The 22,041-nt window shown below is 33.7% G+C and overlaps 1 protein-coding gene across 1 annotated transcript; it reads right to left on the bottom strand.

Moving 5' to 3' along the window:
- Window positions 1–16,554: 16,554 nt before the first annotated feature.
- On the bottom strand, window positions 16,555–19,748 carry LOC131640408 (endoglucanase 8-like). The gene is made up of 7 exons (XM_058910803.1): window positions 19,602–19,748; window positions 18,309–18,716; window positions 18,048–18,140; window positions 17,820–17,972; window positions 17,272–17,380; window positions 16,971–17,134; window positions 16,555–16,881 (listed from the first exon to the last, which is right to left on the bottom strand). The coding sequence occupies exons 1-7, from the start codon at window positions 19,746–19,748 to the stop codon at window positions 16,555–16,557; spliced, it is 1,401 nt and encodes a 466-aa protein (XP_058766786.1).
- Window positions 19,749–22,041: the final 2,293 nt, after the last annotated feature.

The raw sequence follows: 22,041 nt of genomic DNA, 5'->3' as shown, positions 1-22,041 counted from the left end.
GTCTCCCCTTGAGATTAACAATCTCCCCCTGAAATTAATGCTAGAAGAATTTATAAATAAAAGACTTCAGAACATTCATAGCTTCTCTTCAGAGCTTCCATTGGACAGCTTCAGAGCTTTGAATTTCTCTTTGTGATCACTTGTATCAGAACTCTTATGTCTTCAGTCTTCTATATATCTGATTCACCAGAACATTGAGACTTCGTGCATTAGAGCTTCTAGGTTTGATCACAGCATTTCTTGCTTCTGGACTTGAAGCTTTAGAGCACTCAGCTTGCTTCAAATCTTTAAGAGCTTTAGAATTGCTTTTCCCCATGTATTTGCTTCTCATATTGAGCTTTGTCCAGAATATCACATTCCTGCAAAAACTATCAAGGACAGAGAACTTGCAATATATTTGTTAGGAATGTTGAGACTTAAGCCCAGCAACTGATATAATAAATCAATTCAATTATCACACTTCTCCCCCTTTTTGTCATAACATCAAAAAGCATAAAAGATTCAGATGAAAAGACACACAGAGTGAAGAAAGAAAAAGATAATATTTCATTGATTAGAATCATCAGAATAAAACAATACAGATGCAGATGCAATTCAAACAGATGCAGAAAACAAAGAAAACAAAGAAAACAAACTAAGACAAAAGACAGACTTCTACTGGGTAAACCTAGAGGCTAAGGCGGCCAGAAGGTTCTTAATCTCAGAAGTGTCCACAACTTGCTTCTTAGTAGCTTCTTCTTGAGTCTTCATCCAAGATCTGATCTCAGCATTTGTGTCATCTTGCTTATCCAGACGACTAGCCAAGGTTGCTTGATTCTGTTGGAGCTCCTTCATAGTGTTCACCAGAACAGAAACAGAGGAACCAGTAGAAGCAGCATCAAAGCTGTTATCCAGAACAGGATGAGTTGAATCAGCTTCAACCATGAGAACATCTTCATGATTTTCCCCAACAGGAATATCTTCAGCAGGATGTTCTAGGCCTTGAAGAACTTCAGCCAGATTCTCTGGAGCAGTAGGAGTCTCAGGTTCTGGAGGAGATTCCACTTCTGGGTATACCATTTCAGGAGCCTTTTCAGAAGGTTTCTACCTGAACTAGTTGAACAAAGCCTGAAAATCTCCAGTCAGAACTTTGTATGGATGTGGCTTCCACACAACAATTGCCAGAGGATTTTCTTCTTCAAGCTCATCAACAAACTGCTTCTCTTCTAGAGGCTTTCAGTTGGTGATGGGGTGAAAGTACTTGCCAACATCATACTACAGAAGGAATCCAGAAGGACCAGGAGCAACAACTAAGCATTATTTCTGAAGATCTAGAAAGTCAGCTTGAATCTCTCTTCTAAAAGCTCTCCAGAGCTTACCAGCGGCTACATGATCCATCTTGGAGTCATGAGCAACCTTTAGAGCATCTAACCCTGTCCGTACCTTATACTTTAATAATTCAAAATGAATATCAACAGAGGGTTCAAGAGGGTTGATTCTTAGACGAGTGATAGGAGAGTCTGGGTTAAGAATAAAATAGGGTTCAGGGTCTCTAGAGAACAAAATAGAGGTGGTAGAAGAGAATAGAGAAGATGATGAATCTGCTGTGGAGGTGGTTGAAGGGTCAATTAATGGTGAGATTGTAGAAGGAATGGAGGTGGTTGAGAACATATTTTCAGATGGAATTTGTGGAAAGACAACATTTAGAGGTTGGGGGTCAAGAGTTGGTTCAGAATGAAGTGGACGGCTTCTTTTAGTGGTGGTGGAAGAGGATGGAAGATCATAAGGTGGTGGTCTTTTCTGAGAGGGAAGGTCAGAGGTAGAATGTAAACTGGAGGTGTCTACATTGTCAATATCTTCTATGAGCTTCTAAAGCTCTTCAGAAGTTCTAGGAACTTTGAGGGACTCTGTTGATATGTGTTCAGAACTATTAACAGGTACAGAGTCAGAGATAACAATACCTGAAGGTTTCTTCTGCTTCTTGGCTTTCTTAGCATCAGGACCTTCTTCTGTGACCTTTCTCTTCAGCTTCTTCTGTTTCTTCTTCTTATCCTTTTTCTTTAACTCATCCAAAGAGGGAAGAGTTCTTCCACGAATCCAAGCAGGATCAACATCAAATTGTTCTCTAACACATGATTCCAGATAGCATTTAACTGATTTTGATAGTTCTTCTTTGAACATCTGAGAGAAACCAGCAACTGGAGTTCTTCTGGTCACAATATCAGGAAACACCTTTGGAGGGGTGGTCACCTTTTCAATCAACTGCATTCTTCTTAAAGATTAAGCAGTCAGAATACTTCCACGAATAGAGGTCAGATATTGAGAAGAGCCAACTGCTCTCAGAGTATCTATCAGACCACTCTCAGTCAGAATGTCTGATATCATTCTTCCCATAGGAATATTATTCTTCTTAAGCTTGGGATACTTCAGACGTTCTGCTTCCCTTGATTCCTCAACATTAGTCTTCAGATGTTGAAACAGAATATGAGGTAGATTGACTCTCATACCTTTTCCAATGCAAAACAAAGTGAATTTCTGATATTGACTGATGTAGGTTGCAGAGTTTGTTGATTTTCTGTGATAGAAAGATCCCAAAATGATCTTTGCCCAAACTCTGTAGGAAGGCTTCAAATCTGTAGTGTGAGGAGAGCCTATTCCAGAAGTAAACAACTTTGGGTCAACATTACCCCAATCAGTTCTACCCGGGAGAGCACCAGTGATTCCACCCATACCTTCAAGACTGTATAGTTTCCTTATCAGTTTCTCAGAGATAACCACTTCATGACCTAGCATGAAGGAGATGATAGTAGTTGGAGTAACAATGGCATGAGTCCCGAATTCCTTAACCAAGATAGGGTAAACTGGTCCAATTAAACGTTCAGAGAAGTTTGCCCATCCTTGTTCCAACATTCCAGTTTTTATTTTGAAATCATGTGCTAGAAGATTTTCAAAATCCACCATAGTTTCACAAAGAACTTCCAGTTCGTCGTAAGGAATCAAACATGTCTTCAATGGATGTTCTTGTTTTGAAGATGAAACCTTGCGTTGAACATTTGATGAAGAAGCCATTGAATCACAACTGAGATTACTAGGTTCGTAACTTTAGCGTTTATGAAAAGAGGGGAGACGAGGCAAAAAAAATGCAAACACAATGAACAGTGAAGATGAATGGAAAGAAATGAAATGATAGAGAGATGCGTTTATATAGGTAAGAATTTGAAATAATATGCAACGAAATTCTGAATGAAAGAGATTACAGAATTTGAATCAAATGCATTTAATGTTGATTGATGTTAGGAGAGATAACGTGAGATTTGTAATGATTTGCACAGTTACCTAGGGCGGCGTCACATCACTGCACGCATGCTTGTCCCTTCAGAATGAACACGTGTTCATCATCTGGAATAGCTGGTGACAGCTATTTTGCTTTAACAGAGATTCTGATTCAACTTAGACATATGAAACGTTAGCAATAACAGAATCAAAATATCTAAATGAACAACATATCCAGAACATCTGATAAGAAAAATAAATACACATTTCAAATCTAATCCATATATCAGATCTTCTCATCCTTTCATTTTGGGCATAAATTCATACTGATATTCTTCAGAATGAACTTAAACCTATCTTCAGCAAGGGGTTTTGTGAAGATATCAGCCCACTGATGTTCTGTATCCACAAAGTTTAAAGAAAGAACATCCTTCTGAACATAGTCCCTAATGAAGTGATGTTTAATCTCAATATGTTTAGCTTTGGAATGTAAGATAGGATTCTTAGATAAACAAATAGCAGAAGTATTATCACAGAATATAGGAATGTTACTCTCATATATCTGATAATCTTCTAGCTGACTCTTCATCCAGATCATCTGTGTATTACATCCAGCAGCAACAACATATTCTGCTTCTGTTGTAGAGAGGGCAATTGTGGCTTGTTTCTTGCTGTACCAAGAGATCAGATGACTTCCCAGAAACTCACAGCTTCCAGAAGTACTTTTCCTTTCAACTCTATCTCCACCGTAATCAGCATCACAATATCCTACTAAGTTGTATTCGTCAGATCTTTTGTAGACTAAACCAACATTAGTAGTACCTTTCATATACCTCAGAATTCTCTTAACAGCAGTTAAGTGAGATTCTCTAGGATCTGATTGGAATCTAGCACACAGGTATACACTGAATAAAATATCAGGTCTAGAAGCAGTAAGATATAGAAGAGATCCAATCATACCTCTGTAGAGCTTCTGATCTACCTTCTTACTTACCTCATCCTTACCTAATACACACGTTGGGTGCATAGGAGTCTTTGCTTCTTTTCTTTCAGAAAGATTAAACTTCTTCAGAAGTTCTTTCACATACTTTGTTTGGTGAACATAAGTTCCTTCAGAAGTTTGATTGATCTGGATCCCAAGGAAATACTTGAGTTCTCCCATCATGCTCATTTCAAACTCTGCCTGCATAGACTTAGCAAACTCCTTTCCAAGTGTAGCATTAGATGTTCCAAATATAATATCATCAACATATATTTGACAAATTAGAATATCCTTTTTAAAGTTTTTACAGAAGAGAGTTGTATCCAACCATTATCCAGAAGGAAAGAACTTAATCTTTCATACCAAGCTCTGGGAGCTTGCTTTAGGCCATATAATGATCTCTTTAATTTGAAAACATGTTCTGGAGACTTAGAGTCTTCAAAACCAGGAGGTTGGTGGACATATACTTCTTCATCTATATAACCATTTAAGAAAGCACTCTTAACATCCATCTGATATAGAGTGATGTTATTCTGAGTGGCAAATGAAATTAATAAGCGAATATATTCTAACCTGGCCACTGGTGCAAAGGTTTCTGTATAGTCAATGCCTTCTTACTGACTATAGCCCTGAGCAACCAGTCTGGCTTTGTTTCTTACAACTTCTCCTTTTTCACTCAACTTGTTTTTGAAGACCCACTTAGTTCCAATGATGTTAAATCCTTTTGGTCTTGGAACCAGATCCCAAACATCATTCCTTGTAAACTGATTTAGTTCTTCTTGCATGGCAATTATCAAGTCAGCATCTTCCAGAGCTTGATCAACAAAAGTTGGCTCAATCAGAGATACTAAACCAAATTGACATTCTGCATTGTTCTTAAGGAATGCTCTTGTTCTGATAGGATCATCTTTCTTTCCAATGATAACATCTTCTGGATGAGCAGAGTTGAGTCTAGAAGATCTTCTGGGTGTTGATTCTTCAGATATTCTGAGATTCTCTAAAGAGGCAGCAACTTGATCTTCTGAAACTTTGCTTCTGGGTTCTTCATGATCTGAGTTAGAGATTTCTATATCTGCAAAATTCTCAAACTGCTTTGGATTTTCAAGACCAAGCTTATCATCAAATTTGATATTGATTGATTCTTCAACTACAAGAGTTTCAGTATTGTATACTCTGTAGCCTATTGAGCATTCAGAATATCCAAGTAAAAAACACTTATGAGCTTTAGAATCAAACTTATGCAGATGATCTTTAGTATTCAGAATATAGTATACACATCCAAATGGATGGAAATAAGAAATGTTGGGCTTTCTGTTCTTCCACAATTCATAAGGAGTCTTATTTAGAATAGGTCTTATGAAGATTATATTCTAAATATAACATGCAGTATTAATTGCTTCTGCCCAGAAATGCTTAGCCATATTAGTTTCATTGATCATGGTTCTGGCCATTTCTTGTAGAGTCCTATTCTTGCGTTCCACAACTCCATTTTGCTGTGGAGTTCTAGGATAAGAGAAATCATGGGCAATACCATTTTCTTTGAAATAAATTTCAAAGAATCTGTTCTCAAATTCACCACCATGATCACTTATGACCTTTATGATTTTGCATTCCTTCTCAGATTGAATCAGAGTGCAGAAGTCAAAGAACACAGTATGTGACTCATCCTTGTGTTTCAATAACTTTACCCATGTCCATCTGCTATAGTCGTCTACGATGACTAATCCATATTTCTTCCATCTGATTAATGTTGTTTTGACTAGGCCAAAAAGATGAATGTGCAGAAGTTCTAGCGGCCTAGAGGAAGAGACAACATTTTTAGATTTGAATGCAGGTTTTGAAAACTTCCCTTTCTGACATGCTTCGCAAAGAGCATCTGATTTATATTTCAGATTATGGAGTCCTCTGACCAGATTAAGTTTGTTAATCTGAGAAATCTTTCTCAAACTAACATGACCTAATCTTCTGTGCCAGACCCACTGCTTTACACTAACAGGCATATGTCATACCCTAATTTTTGACCCCCCTGAGATGACATATCTTCAGGATTTTTCATCAGGTCAAGACAAGTACCCAGAGCAGTCATTTCTCCATCTGGTACCTAATCGAGGATGCTCAAAGACAAGAAAGCTCAGGCAAAGGATCAATCAATACAAAGACTAATCTCTAATACAATCATGGGGCTCAAAAACTTCACTTTTCTCATCTATGATTGATTAGACATCCAGTCATATGAGTACAGGTTTACTCAGGTCACCAGACTAGGGTTTTGAGCCTATCAAGGACTGAAATCAGGGATCACATTTGGGAAACCCTAAAAAACCTCAGAGGGTCATTCAAAGACATCAATCATCTTCAAATAACTCATATTACAAGGTCTACTGGACATCACACTTCAATTCAAAGTCTACAGTCATTACTTTCACATGGTCGACAAATTAGGGTTTTGACCTAATTCACCAAGATAGTTGACTTCTGATCAGGGCATGAATCCAAAACTCAAGACATGATTCAAGGATCTCTACTACCTCCATATAATCCATTTATATCATCCATTTGGGGAGAAGATCTTATTCCTACACAAAAGCCCAAAAATTCACTTTGTCAGGAAAAAGTCAACTGTGAAGGATCATCATTGACTTTTAAGGTTTTTGGTCAAAAAATGACTTTCAAAGATCAATATCATCAATATATGGATGTCAAAGTCATTTGGCCAAAGAAATTCAAAGAAATTCATCAAGGAGCGAAAAGTCGGGAATTAGGGTTTTTGAAGGCATGGTGAGATCTCAAAATTTCACCTACACAACTCAAAAAACTTCCAACATGAAAGTTGTAGATCTTGCCAAATAAAACAACATCTTACAAGGGAACTTTTTTCAAAAGATCAACCATTTATGAAGTTTTGGAAATTTTGAAGTTTAGGTCATAAACACTTAGAAATTTTTCTAAGTGTTTTAACCTAGTTTTCTTCCAACTTTGGCCTCATTTTTCACAAATTTCCCAAAGGATTCTGAAGAAGACATAAACTAATGATTTAAAGTAGATGTTTAGGGCTTTCCAAATTGTGTTCAACCTTCTCAAAATTCAATTTGAGCTAAGAGTTATGCTTGTTCAAAGTTGGCCTCATGAAGTAAAATTATAGGTCATGCATCATTTTGGAACTTTGAAATTTTGTGCACATGACCTCAAATGCAGATGCTACATGACCCATAATACATCTGCAAACATGCCATGCATTCATTTTCACCATGCCATAAGAATTGAAGAAGATTCTAAAAACAAGAACATGTGATTATGTAATGATTACATTTGTGAATTTATGGCAAATTGATGAATCACCCAAGGAATCTTCTCACCAACCAATTAGAGCTCATTTCTGGCTCAGAATTGTCCCCTAAGATCAAGCAAAATCGAGGGCTAGGGGATTGATCAAATGGAATCAAAATTCTCATCATTGCATAAGAGATATTTGCAAATTTCCTTCATGGCTAAGAAACCAAATCAACTTCACTAAGGAAGCTCACTCCTCTGCAGCTATACTGATCCATTTGCCTATAAATACAGATGCATTCCTCATTCAAAAACACACCAAAGCAACCATATTACTTGCTTTCTCTTTCTCTTCTCTTGTTCATTGTTTTTCAAAGTTCTTTGGCAAGAAGAATCGATTTCTTCAAACCAGAGCTTATCTTTGGGAAGTGAGCATTCTAACATCTCAAGGGAGGTCATTTGAGGTGATCCAAGCACCTGGATCACTTCTGTAAGTGGAGGAACACCATTGTTGCTCTCACTTTGGAGCATCTGCAGTTGGAGGTCCATGGAGTGATTTAGAAGGTTTCAAGGCAAGCCAATCATCCAGACACACTCCTCAGGTCATAGTGAAGCTAACCAGATGGCTGCAGCTCACCTGTAACTCGAGAATCAACACCCTCCATGTTCACTTGAAGCTGAAATCGAGGGAGGTCCATAGAACAATTCAGGAGGTTTGAGGTCATTATAAGCATTCAGTTAGCATCACTGAGCCACAAGGAAGCTTTTGGGATCATTCATACAAGCCCAGTTGCTCTCAATCATCCTCACGACCTTCATTTTCAGAGGTAAGTTTCTGAACTCCCTCTCTTTAATTTAAGTACTCTTTGTGAAATAGCTCGATTCTATCTTGTTCAGCATCATCAGAGGATTAAAAACCCTCTATCATCATCCATTTATCTTTCAGTATAGTCATTTAATTTAATTTTGAAATTTTAGGGTTCTTCACGATTTCTGGTAAATTAATTAGATGTAGTTAATAATAGTTCATGTTAGTTACATATTTAGAATCGTGAGTGAATTTAGAGCAAGTTTCATGTTTACATCGTTGCAAATGGTTGAGAAACGAGTAAGTTCAGAAATTCAAAAATGGAGAGCTTGAGGTAGAAGATGAAGATGGTGGTGGCGCGCAAATTTGAATTCTCAGGGGAGAGTTTATTTTATTTTGAATGGTGTGCGTTTTATTAACGACTGAATAACTTGCCCTAGTGGCCACACATGCGCTCTTAGTCTCCTCATGCCAAAGGTCTGGGGTTCGAATCCCCCTCGCCCCAGACTTTTTGGTTCTTTTATTTTTCAAAGATTTACAACTTGTTTTGAAACATAACCAAGTGAAGGCAAGTCACTAACACTGAGCGCGCGTTGGCTCAGTGGTGTTGTTTTGGGCTGGTAACCTCAAGGGCGTGGGTTCAAACCCTCCAAGGGCCAAAACTTATTTTTTAACACTAATTTCTTTCATTTCTCTTCACAATTTCACATATTTATTTAACCTATCAAAATAAATCATTTTCACTTCATTTTTCATACACCTATTATTTAATATACCTATTTTGTGAATAGTCAAAAAAATCATAAAAAATATTATTTATTTCATGTATTTTTATTAGGTTTAAAATAGTATGTTTTAGGTGTTTTATTAAATACTTTAAATATATATATTCACTTTGATTTAACCTAATCATCTTTGTAAATAATTTTATGATAAAACCCTAATTATTTAGGTCTTAATTAAGTAAAAATCTTTATTTTTACTTTAATTAAGTTGACTTTTGTCAATATTCAAAGCTGTTATCAGTCTCCGATTAAACGGATGATTAAGGTTTTCAAACAACAAAACCTTATATCACTTCAAATCATTTTCAACTGCTTTTATCACCAGTACTGCAAAGTACTGGGCCTCTAATAGAGTGTAAGTCCCAAAAACCTTCTCTTCTTAGCTTGTTTTCAAAACTGTATTTTCAAAATCTTCTTTCTGTTTTCAAAACATTCTTCTGGTATTTGAAGGGCATTATTCTCGGTGAAACTCTTCAGATACCTATGTGACCTTTGTCCATCTTCACTTCTTCTGTTTTCAAAAACCATTAACTGTTTATCACATACATTCAACTGTTATCAACAAAAACAATAAAAATACTGTTGAGGCTCTGTACATACTTCTTCAAAGGCCTCCACTCCATCCAGGTTAGGCTTTACAAGCTTTCAATTTACAGTCTTTGTTTAAATTACTGTCAAATATAAACTGTGCACATATATTAGTTTAGAACTGCGTTTGAGTATAAACCTTAGGACAGTTAAACTATATATATATTATAGGAATATGACCTAGGATTGAGAATGTCTTCCCGGTGAAGGCTCTTTCCTAATTAGAGATCTGTAGTTCAAACCCCCAAGATGAATTATTCCCGGTGAAACATCTTGGCAAAAACCTTAGAATCCAAAATAATAGGACACATCCACCCAAAGAGGATTATTCCCGGTGAAACCTCTTACCCATTTGCTTAGAGCCAAAATAAGTTCAAAACTACATAGCTTTCTCTTGTGCTATAACAAGGACCCTCGATTAGCCTCCTCTTGGGCTTTGTACAAGGACCCACAGGCTTCTTAAAAGCATTTCCAGCTTCCTCTTGAGCTTGTATACAAGGACCCATCAGGTTTCTTATAAACATAGGAACAGGTCTTTAGTCACCTTTTAGCCTACCCTGGTGAGTTTCTTCCAATTTAAACCAGACTCTAAACAAGCTAAGTTTGTCTCAATTTTGCATTGAGTATACTTTTTGGAATGAGAGACATGGACAGTCTCTGTCACCCTTATCTTCATCAATCTTCCTTAGCAGAGTCTAGGATCCATGTTTGATCATCCTCAGCATGTGTCAGCCTTCATCTTGGGCTTTAAACAAGAAGTCTCCATTAGATAATCTTTCTGCCAATCATTTCAATAAAATCCCTGGAAAGGGTTAGCTTCCACACATTCTTTCATTTTTAATATAAAATCCCTGGAAAGGGTTAGCTTCCACACATTCTTTCATTTTTAATATAAAATCCCTGGAAAGGGTTAGCTTCCACACATTCTTTCATTTTTAATATAAAACCCCTGGAAAGGGTTAGCCTCCAAAGTCAATCATTAAATGTCAAAAAGATAGTTTCATTCTCTTAGGAGATAATTTCCCCAAAAGAGTCAAAACCCCTGGAAAGGGTCAGCCTCCAAAAAACATGATAAAGTCAGTCTTTTAACAGACAAATTCACCAGCTGAGTCAAAATCCCTGGAAAGGGTTAGCTTCCAAAGAAAAATAGTCTTTTAATAAATAAAACCTCCTCAGTAGAGTCAAAACCAACAAAAACAGTTAGCCTCAACCTTGGGCTTCATACAAGGCACCCAAACAATAAAACTCCCCTATTAAGAGTCAGCCTCAACCTTGGGCATTGTACAAGGCAGATAATAGAGTCTCCCCAGTGAGTCCTTCATCACTTAGTAGCCACAACCTTGGGCTTTGTACAAGGCAGATAAACCATATCTTTCATGTGTCAAAGATTCCTAACACTTAGGATCTTTCCCCATATAGTCATCAATACTTAATTCATTTAAGAGTCCGCCACAACCTTGGGCTTTGTACAAGGCAGAAAATAATATTTACCCTAGCTAGAGTCAGCCACAACCTTGGGCTTTGTACAAGGCACATAAAATAGAGTCATTCATTCATTTATCCTCAACAGTTAGCCACAACCTTGGGCTTTGTACAAGGCACATAAATAGAGTCTCCCTAAGTAGAGTCAGCCTCAATTCTGGGCTTTGTACAGAACACAAAAATACCGTGTAATTAACCCCCAGTGGAGCCATCTCCCAGAGTCAATAATAATAATTAATCAATCAAAAAGCCTCAAGCTTGGGCCTCATACAAGCCAGCTAAAGTCAAATCTTTTATACAGTAGATAGACATAGCTTATCTCTATAGAGAGATATTTTTACTACTCTACCACATTCAAACAAACAAACATTTCAATTTCAATTTTAATCAAGTCTCCCATTTAGGATTTTGAAAGGCATGAGCTGGCAGTAAAACCCAGACATGTGGTAACTTTCCCTAATTTGGATGAGCATCTTTCTTTCATTTAAGAGGCATTTGACTGGTATACTTGCACATACACAAGTAAGGTCCCCCTCTTGAATGAAATGAATTCAGTTATTCTGTCACTCCTTTAAATGTTTGTGGTAGAATAGTATAAATACCTCTCTGTAAAGATAATTTCATGTCTCTTTACTGTAAACAGAGATTTAATTCCAAGCTTCAACCTTGAGCTTCAAGCAAGGCACCAAAAATAATTAATTTCCCTAGTTAGTTCCCCGAACTACATTAAGCTCTGACTTCCACTAGGGATATGTAGGCATGAGGTTCACAAGGAATCTCAGCGAGCTAATAAAATACCAAAAATAGTCAGTCTGTCTGTCTGTCTGTTTGTCTTTTCAAATCAATTCAATTCCTTCTCCTAACACAAAGGAGAAACTTTCCCAATCATAGCAATAAACACAAACACAATGATACAGAGAAGGTTCCTGTAGAGTACTACAGATATGTAGGGTGTTTAAACACTTCCCTATGTATAACCGACCTCCCGGACTCCAGAATTTCTAGTCTAGGTGAAATCCCCACACTTAGCAAACTCCTAGGGTTTAGTTGAGATCTTTTTTTCCCTTTCCTACTCGTAGGACCAATAAGAAAGTTCGTGTGATATCGTAGGAAGAACTGAAACAAAATTCATCCCACCACGGGCGCATTCTCCTTCCAAATTTCGCGTGAAGGGTTTAGCGTGCCGTCCTCCCAAGTGAAACGGGGAGGTAAAGAAAACGACCACCACAGCATAAGGCAAGTAACCTTTTGATTTTAAGATCAGAAAGATCAATCTTATAAATGTTGTTCTTTCTCTTTCCTGTAAATAGGATTGAGCCATCCTTCTAACTGATAGCTTTACAAGACTTTTGATTGAAGACTATGTCATAACCATTGTCACTTAATTGACTTATGGACAATAAGTTATGAGCTAATCCATATACTAAAAGAACATTAGTTATAGAGGGAGAGTTATCAATGCATATGGTTCTAGAGCCAATGATCTTTCCCTTCTAATTCCCTCCAAACTTAACTTCTCCAGCAGATTTAAGCTCCAGGTCTTGGAACATAGACCTTTTTCCCGTCATGTGTCGTGAGCACCCAGAGTCCAGGTACCATGACATGTTTGCCTTTGTCTTTTGAGCCTTGAAGGAGATCTGCAACAGGGATAATCTTTTACTTAGGTACCCACATTCTTTTGGGTCCTTTTGGGTTAGTTCTCCTCAAGTTCTGATTGAACTGAGGTTTAGCACAGGATTTATCATAAGATTTTCTGGTGTGTGCAACATATTTCTTGGTGTGTGTTATGTGGAAACTCTTAGAGTTAGATGTGTGTTTTATATCATGAGAATGGCCAAACTTGAATTGATCATACAGAGGCTTGTATGTGATAATCATCTCATCAACAGGTTCAAGTTTATATGGGGTTTCACCCTCATAGCCTATGCCTATTCTCTTGTTTCCACTAACATCATATATCATAGAGGCTAGCTGACTTCTGCCAACACCTCTAGATAGAAACTTTCTGAAACTCAAGTCATATTCCTTAAGAATATTGTTCACACTTGGAATAGACTTTTCTGAACTTGAAGATGACTCAGCATCTTTAGATAGTTTTAAAACTTTTTCTTTAAGTTCAGAATTTTCTAATTCAAGTTTCTTAGTTTTAGATGCAAAGAGCTTTTTCAGCTTTTTGTATTTGATACTAAGTTTAGCCTTGATTTCCAAAAGTTTAGTTAAGCTGGAAACTAACTCATCTCTAGAGAGTTCAGAAAATACCTCTTCAGAATCTGAGTCTGATGTAGATTCTGACTCATCATCAACAGTGTCCATCAGTGCTATGTTTGCCTACTCATCTTCAGAGTCTGACTCTTGATTAGAGGAATCTGAGTCATCCCAAGTAGCCATCAAGCCTTTCTTCTTTTCAAATCTTTTCTTGGGCTTTTCCCTCTGAAGCTTTGGACATTCATTCTTGTAGTGTCTAGGCTCTTTACATTCATAGCACGTCACCTTCTTCTTGTCAGATCTTCTGTGTCCAGAAGAATCTCCTTTTTCGGGCCTTTTGAAGTTCTTGAAGTTCTTGAACTTTCTCTGCTTGCTTTTCCAGAGTTGATTTACTCTTCTGGATATTAGAGACAGTTCATCATCTTCTTCTTCTGATTCTGACTCTTTAGAATCTTCTTCTTCAGCCTGAAAAGCGTTAGTCCATTTTTTACTATTAGATTTTAATGCAATAGACTTACCTTTCTCCTGAGGTTCATTTGCATCCAGCTCTATTTCATGACTCCTCAGGGCACTGATCAGCTCCTCAAGAGAAACTTCATTCAGATTCTTAGCAATCTTGAATGCAGTCACCATGGGTTCCCATCTTCTGGGTAAGCTTCTGATGATCTTCTTTACATGACCAGCTTTGGTGTAGCCTTTATCTAGCACTCTCAATCCAGCAGTCAGAGTTTGGAATCTTGAAAACATTGCTTCAATGTTTTCATATTCCTCCATCTTGAATGCTTCATACTTCTGGATTAGAGCCAAGGCCTTTTTCTCCTTTACTTGAGCATTACCCTCATGAGTCATCTTTAAGGATTCAAAGATATCATGAGTTGTTTCTCTGTTTGTTATCTTCTTATACTCAGCATGAGAGATAGCATTTAACAATATGGTTCTAGACTTGTGATGATTCTTGAAGTCTTTCTTTTGAGCATCACTCATGGCTTGTCTAGAAATCTTGACACCTTGAGGATTTACCTGATGTGTGTAACCATCCAGCACTAGGTCCCATAAGTCACCATCTTGACATAAAAAGTAACTTTCGAGTCTATCTTTCCAATACTCAAAGTTTTCACCATCAAAAACTAGTGGTCTATTATAGCCATTAAAACTATTGCTTCCATTACCATAGTTGTTTTGTTCAGGAGTAGGAGTAAATGAAGTTGTTTCAACCATTTTGACTCTGTGTTTTTCTCCCTGAATCTTTTATCTAACACGGTTAAGTGCTTACACCTAGAACCGGCGCTCTGATGCCAATTGAAGGATAGAAAAACACTTATAAAGGGGGAGATTGAATAAGTGTATCTCAAAAACTTAGAAGATAAAAACAATCAACACACTGATTTTTATCCTGGTTCGTTGTTAACCAAACTACTCCAGTCCACCCCCTTAGAGTGATTTACCTCAACTGAGGATTTAATCAACTAATCCAACTGATTACAATGGTTTTCCACTTAGATAACCTCTAACTCTTCTAGAGTCTACATATCACAACTTGAAATTGACAGCGTTTCTGTATATTTGCGCAAGTGTAGTATTCGGCTTCTGGAAAGAACTTCTATTTATAAGCGCTGAGAGGAAATGACTGTTGGGATGCCTTTAATGCTTTGCGTGAATAGTACAACGCTGCATTTAATGTTTCACACTTTTGTCAACTACCTCGAACCTTGCTTTTGCTGCTTTTACTGACTTTGCCTTTTGTAGCTTCTAACGTTCCTTTTGTCAGTTAGAGATTAGACGTTACAGCCTTTCATCTTGTAATTTCTTTCTAGACTCAGATTTTGTAGATAACAACGTTTGAATATCAGAGCCATCAGCTTTGGTGCAGAGCATCTTCTGTCTTCTGACTCTGAAGAGCTTTGAGCGTGATACCATCAGAACTTTAGATCTTGTTCTTCTGACTTTCATTCTTCTGATGCTTTCAAGTTCATGTTCCGATTCTGCATGACCATCTTCTGATGTCTTGCCAGAGCATGTTCTGATGAAGCCATCCAGAACTTTTTGAGTCAGTTGCTTCTGAGCGCTGATTTGTGCATACTCTTTATGTATTTACTGAAATGGAAAATGCAAAGGATTAGAGTACCACATTGTCTTATACAAAATTCATACATAATGTTATCATCAAAACACATAATATTGATCAGAACATTTCTTGTTCTAACACAGGATTCTTAGAAAACTTATATTTTTAACTCAAGATATTACAAGATTCTTAGTTAATTTAAACAACAAATGTAACATCAATATTTGAGGTCAAATATATTAATTGTTCTATGCAGAATATTTATCTATAGTAGTAGCCATATAGAGTATACTTTATTATGTTCTAGGTTGAATTTGATATGAGCTTCTTTGTTTTGATTTTTTTTTTAAAAATGATTTTTATAAGGGTTACAAAATTGTGTGTAAAAAAAATTACAATGAAACTTTCCATAAAAGCTTCAAATTAAAATTTTGTTTGAATAGTTATTCTTAAAATGTTATTTTATGTATTTCATTTTTTTATTGAAATTATTTTTTGATATCAAAAATTCATTTAATTTTGAAACTATTTCAAATAGATTTTCATAAAAATCATTTTTAAAATACCAATTTTTGAAAAGAAAAAAAAGGTGAGATTTCGACTATGTTTTGGTCTTCAATAATGTTTATTTATGTTATAGGATATAAAATATAATGTTTCCATTAAAAAAACGAATATATAAAAACTTTTAATATTTTAAAAAATATAAAAAAATCCATTTTTTAAAGCCGAAAGGAACTGGCCTTTGATTTATTTATTTGTAAATATTAATATTAACATTCAAATAATCTTCATGATATTTTAGTTATGCGTCACTATAAAAGTGGTGTTTAACAAAGGTTAAAATTGTGGCTAAATAAACTTATGGTCGTGGCTAAAGTTATTTCCATTTTTTGCCTAACAAAATAAGAAAAAGTTTATAAGAGTAAAATTGAAACAAAAGTAAATTAGATTTATTAATATCCTAAAACAAAGAAACTGAACAGAAATAAAGTGCAAAGTAGCAACTACAAACAAATATGTAAAAACTAGATTCATTTTATTAGGATACATAAGAACTCAAATGAAAAACTATGATGTAAATTCTAATGAACTAACAATTTAATTCAAATTTATTTTATGATTTACTTTGTTTGAAGTAAGCCAAAACTCCAACAAAAGGAGCATTGATATATGTAGTTGGCTCTGATTGAGAAACATTAAAACGCGAATCTTGAAAAGAATCATCCTCTGCTGGTCCTCCAACAATCGCACCAGTTAGTTGATTGATATTAGGTGATTGTAATTCAAAATATTTATCGCCATCACGACACCCTATGTGTTTAGGGTATACATCTATGGATGGCATTGTTGAAGCACGATGGTGTATCTTTTGAGGGAACTTCAGCCCATATCCGACCATGTATGACATTCCTAAAGGGTTGTTTCCTAGAACATAATTCACCTTAAAAAATAGAGAAACCGATGAACATGTGTGAATAGTAGTTAAAAATAAGAAATATAGTTATATCTAAACAATTGATTCATAGTTACCTGAGATTTTGCAAGATCGATGAGGTCAGTTGGTTTGGCAACAACACTACCACAATTTATTGTTTTATGGTTAACTTGCATGTAACGTGCATATACAATTAATAGAAAAGAATATGATGTTACATGTTGTAAATTACTTGATCCAGGTTTGAATAGAAGTCCACCTAATCAACATCCAAAGATTAATTCCAAAGATCAATTCATGTAACTTAAACATATATTTTTATGATAACAATAAAAAAGTAATTAATCATAAGTAAAATTCATATGATAATGGTCAAATTCGAATATGAGATCTTACCTTTAGAATATTTGACTGCTTTGGTTGGTGAATTAGGCAACAATGAGCATATAAGACTATTAGCATTGGGAATGAAAGGATTTTGATTCGATGGATCGTTCATCACCCGCTGTAAAAATTTATATAATAAAATCATATTTGAGAAATGTCATAACATTTATGTTAGTACATTAGAATCAGTGGCAGATTTATATAGGGTTGAGACGGAGCCATATCATCCTTCAAGTTCAAATATTTAAGTGATAAATGCTAAAAAAAATTCTTCAGACTGACCTTGAATCTTAGTTCTGTTGAATTTATACATATATTTTTATAATATCTTAGTTCTTAGAGAAATTTAAACATAAAATAATTTCCACATCAACTAACAATTTATGTTAAATTTTAAAAATAATTTTGATCTATATTTTAATTTTGGCACCCAATAAATATTTCACCAAAATCCGTTACTGATTACAATTAATTCTTACATGCATCAAATGGTACAAAACTAATTGAAAATTATTGTGTAAAAGAATGTTACACTAATAATGAGAAGTGACACTAACCTCAGAAATAAGTACATTAATGCCAGCATGCTTTGAATCCCATCCAAATTCACTTAAGGATCCTAAAGATTGTATATTTGATTTTACAAAATTCCAATAAGTTTGATCATTAGAAGCCTTGTACAACCATGCAGCACCCCAAACCAGCTCGTCCTGAATTACATGTAATAAATTTAATAGTATTTTTCTATACACAAATAATTAATTATAAAATTATGAAAGTCATACCATGTAGCCGTTGAAATCACAATAGAAAGGGCATGCTCCATCACCTATAGAATCATTATAACTTCCTCGGTGATTATTTGCAAAGTCAAACACCTAAATATCATGTATAAATATATTAATTTTTTTGTTGAGAAATTGAATATCCTCAACACGTAACTGCAGTCCCTCGAGTTGAGAAAGATCTCAATAGATATAAATATGTTAATTAGTAGTAAAACATTTGAATAATACATTAAAAAATGAAAAATAAATGTATGATACCAGTTTGGCCCTGAGAAGAAGAGCTCTAGAGTATCTACCATCACTTTTTCTTAATGCAATGGATGATGCAGCAAGGGCAGCTGCAATCTCAGCCGAAACCTCTGAACCGGGTTTACTCGTAGTGACAACATATGTTTTTCTCGAAGTATCCATGTCTTCTGGTCTTTCCCAACAACCGTGGTCGCTATTGGGATCTCCTATTTGTGCTATAACAACATTCGGATCCTTTGTTGCTTTTAGGAAATAATCAGTTCCCCATCGAATTGCTTCGATTGCATGTTGCAAATCTGGACCCATGAGATCTCCAAATTCTATAACACTCCAAGCTAGCATGGTTGTTGTAAATGCCATAGGAAAATGGAACTTTACGTTGTCACCAGCATCATAGTATCCACCATCCATACGCACCTGTGTTGAAAAAATAAATGATTACACATGAAAATTTTGATAAAAATGTTATACAGATTTTTTTAAAAATTAAATAAAATAAAAATTATAACAAAAAACTATTAAAATAAATTTGCATTCCTTTATAACTAATCATTTTGACACTAAATCTATTTTAAAATTTGATAACATGTTACATCTATAATTTTTTATTGAAACATTATAAAATTAATTTACTCAAAGTTTAAACACAATTTTCAATATGAGTCCTATATGCTTGATTTAATTAATAATACACTTTTTCATTTTAATATAGTTTAAAAAATAAGAAAAAAAATTAATTATTCTACACTTTAATCCGTTATAAAGTCGGATAGAAAAAAAATGATTAAGGGAAATTATAATTATATAATGGTAGCTAGCATTAAATTAATAAAAAACCAACATTTTGTGAGTAGAGTTAAATAAAAATAATATTTGTAATAATTATTACAATTCAATGATATTTTTAATTGTTGTTTGACTCAATTATATATGTATCGATGATCGATAAAATAATTATACTCAGACTTTTTAATATGGAGAAGTGAAAATTTTCCAATTCAAATGTACATAAAAAAATTTTAGCCGTCAATTAAGTTGTAATGAGATTAGTATTTTTTTTTTAAATTTTATCTTCTTATAAGTTGAAAGTAAGTGTGGAATCTTTTTATATAAAAAAATTCAATGTAAACGATTGATGTTAAAGAATCACATATTTAATATATATTCACACACCTAAAAAACATATTCAACAACAGATTAATATTCACTTTGAAACCATGAAATTGAATAGAATCAAAATAGAATGAATATTCATATATTTAAAAAAACATAAGAAAACAAAAACAAAAACAATTTACTTACACCAATATCAGATCCATCCTTGAGTGCAGAGTTTTTTCGCCATGTCATACGTTGAGAAGCTGGCAAATATCCTGACCTTTGACCTTCAAAAAATAAAATACTTTTTGTTAAAGCATCACCATAGTTAAGTGGAACTGAATTTACCATTGTAGCAATTATCGTTGTTACTAACAATGACAATTTTAACAATATTGATATTCCTCTCATTTTTTTTTCTATGTAACTCTTTGTTATGTTTCTATTTAGAAGTATGTATTTTTGAGCATTCACCCTATCAACAATATATATAGTTAAAGATAATGGAGCATTTATTAGTTGTGATTGTGATAACTGAAAATTGACCACCAATTAGAATTAAATTATCAATGATATGTAATTAAAATGGTATTGTTTTGTTTATGTTAATTCCTTATAATAGAATGATAGAAATATTATTTAATAATTATTGATTTGGTTGTTTTAATTAATATTCAAATATATTAGTTTAGGTAAAATATTTTTATGGTATAGAATACTGTACTATCAGGATAGTTAAGATGTGTTAGAGTAGTATTAAAGTATAATTTTTCTTTAGTACTAAAAACAATGAAATCATAGAAAATGCGGTAAATTTATATACAAAGAAATAAAAAGACCAAATAAGAAATATAATAAATTTATTTGATTTTATATATTTTTTAATTCAAGAGAAATATTTCACTATACACATCTTAACCATTCAAGTTGCACAATCACAAAGATTTAAAAAACTTTTACAACATAATAATAGTTAACCTAAATTAATATATGAAAATACTAATTAAAATATCCAAATCTATAATTACTAAATAAACATTTTATTTATTGAATCTTTTCCAACAAATTATGAATCTATAATTACTAAATAATATCAACTTTTTTTTTTTTTTGTATTGAAGTTTAAAGTATGATTACAATGATTTTTTTTATAGAAATATAATATATTAAAGGAAAAATATATGTTTAATACATAGAATTAATATGTATGATTGTTAAATTTTTGTTTTATATAAATTACTTTTATTGGAGATAATCATATATAGGAGTAAAATATTCAATGCATTCTATAAGAAAATATATTAAATAAACTTTTTATGCAGACAGTGTCTAATTTAGGAGCTTTTATAATTTATATTTTACAAATTATATTTATTAGAGACAATCATATTTAGAAGAATAATATGTAATACATGTTTCCATTTGTATATGTAGATATTTTCTTAATACTTGTTTCCATCTTTGTATCTCTAGATCTATTCTAAACCTAAAAAAAATAAAAGAAGTGAAAATTTTGTTAAAAATAATATGGAATTTTTTTTTTTTGAGTTTTGTTACTGATCTAATTGCAACATAATTGAAAATGGGTTGGAGTAATTAGAATGTCGGAGAGAAAAGAGTGAAAATAGAGTTGATGGAAGAACTATTTAAAATACTAATTAAAATATTAATTAAAATATCCAAATCTATAATTTTATTAAATAAGTATTTTATTATTGAATCTTCCCAACAAATTAAGAATCCTATAGATAACTAATCTTCCACCTGCGAAATGCGTGGATAATATCAGCCTTTTTTGTATTGAAGTTTAAAATATGATTAGTTATTTTTTTATAAAAGTATATAGTACATTAAAGGAAAACTTTATGTTTAATACATAGAATTAATATGTATAATTGTTAAAAAAAATTTATATAATTTACTTTTATTAAAGATAATCGTATTTTAGGAGAAAAATATTCAATGCATTCTATAAGAAAGAAAATTAAATTAAAATAACTTTTTATGCAAATAATGTCTAATTTGATGAGCTTTTATAGTTTTTATATTTTATTCATTATATTTATTAGAGACAATCATATTTACATCTTTCCATTTGTATATGTAGATTTATTTTTTTAATATTCGTTTTCATCTTTGTATCTCTCCATATTAATTTTTATTTTATTTCATAAATTTTAATTTTTATAGTTTTATAAATGTTTTCATAAATATATATTACCCTTACTTACTTGATTCTTATTTTATTTTTAGAGTTTAATATTATTTAAATTTATTATTACATCAAAGGACAAAATTGACTATTTAATATTTGACTATCTTTAATTGCGACTATATGAAGAATGACTATCTTCATATACTTTAGTCGAAGATATTTAAATGGTGGCAGTTGTCAAGGAATCATGATTCTACTCGCCTCATTAGGGATGTTAATGGGGCGGGACGGGAGCGGGGGATACATTCTCATCACAATTTCGGACCTCGAATCTATTCAACATTCCTGTTTTGGATCCCCGCTACGGAGGATTAATTTTGTCCCTCATCCCCGTCCTTGCGAATCACCGCGGGTCTCCACGGATCCTCAAGGTTCATGCGGAGATCTATAAACATGATTTTTTTATTTATTATTTAAAACCAAATTAAT

This window comes from Vicia villosa, unplaced genomic scaffold (genome assembly GCF_029867415.1).
Source record: "Vicia villosa cultivar HV-30 ecotype Madison, WI unplaced genomic scaffold, Vvil1.0 ctg.003106F_1_1, whole genome shotgun sequence".
Lineage (NCBI taxonomy): Eukaryota > Viridiplantae > Streptophyta > Magnoliopsida > Fabales > Fabaceae > Vicia > Vicia villosa.
This window is presented reverse-complemented; position numbering and strand designations above follow the sequence as displayed.

Bases quoted from the DNA above. Each gene is read 5' to 3' on its own strand.
- LOC131640408 (XM_058910803.1), bottom strand. From the start codon at position 19,748: ATGGTAAATTCAGTTCCACTTAACTATGGTGATGCTTTAACAAAAAGT. The intron at 18,141-18,308 runs GTATCATACATT...CATGATATTTAG, and splicing joins TTCTTCTCAGGGCCAAACTG to GTGTTTGACTTTGCAAATAA. The intron at 16,882-16,970 runs GTAACTATGAAT...CTATTTTTTAAG, and splicing joins TCGATCTTGCAAAATCTCAG to GTGAATTATGTTCTAGGAAA.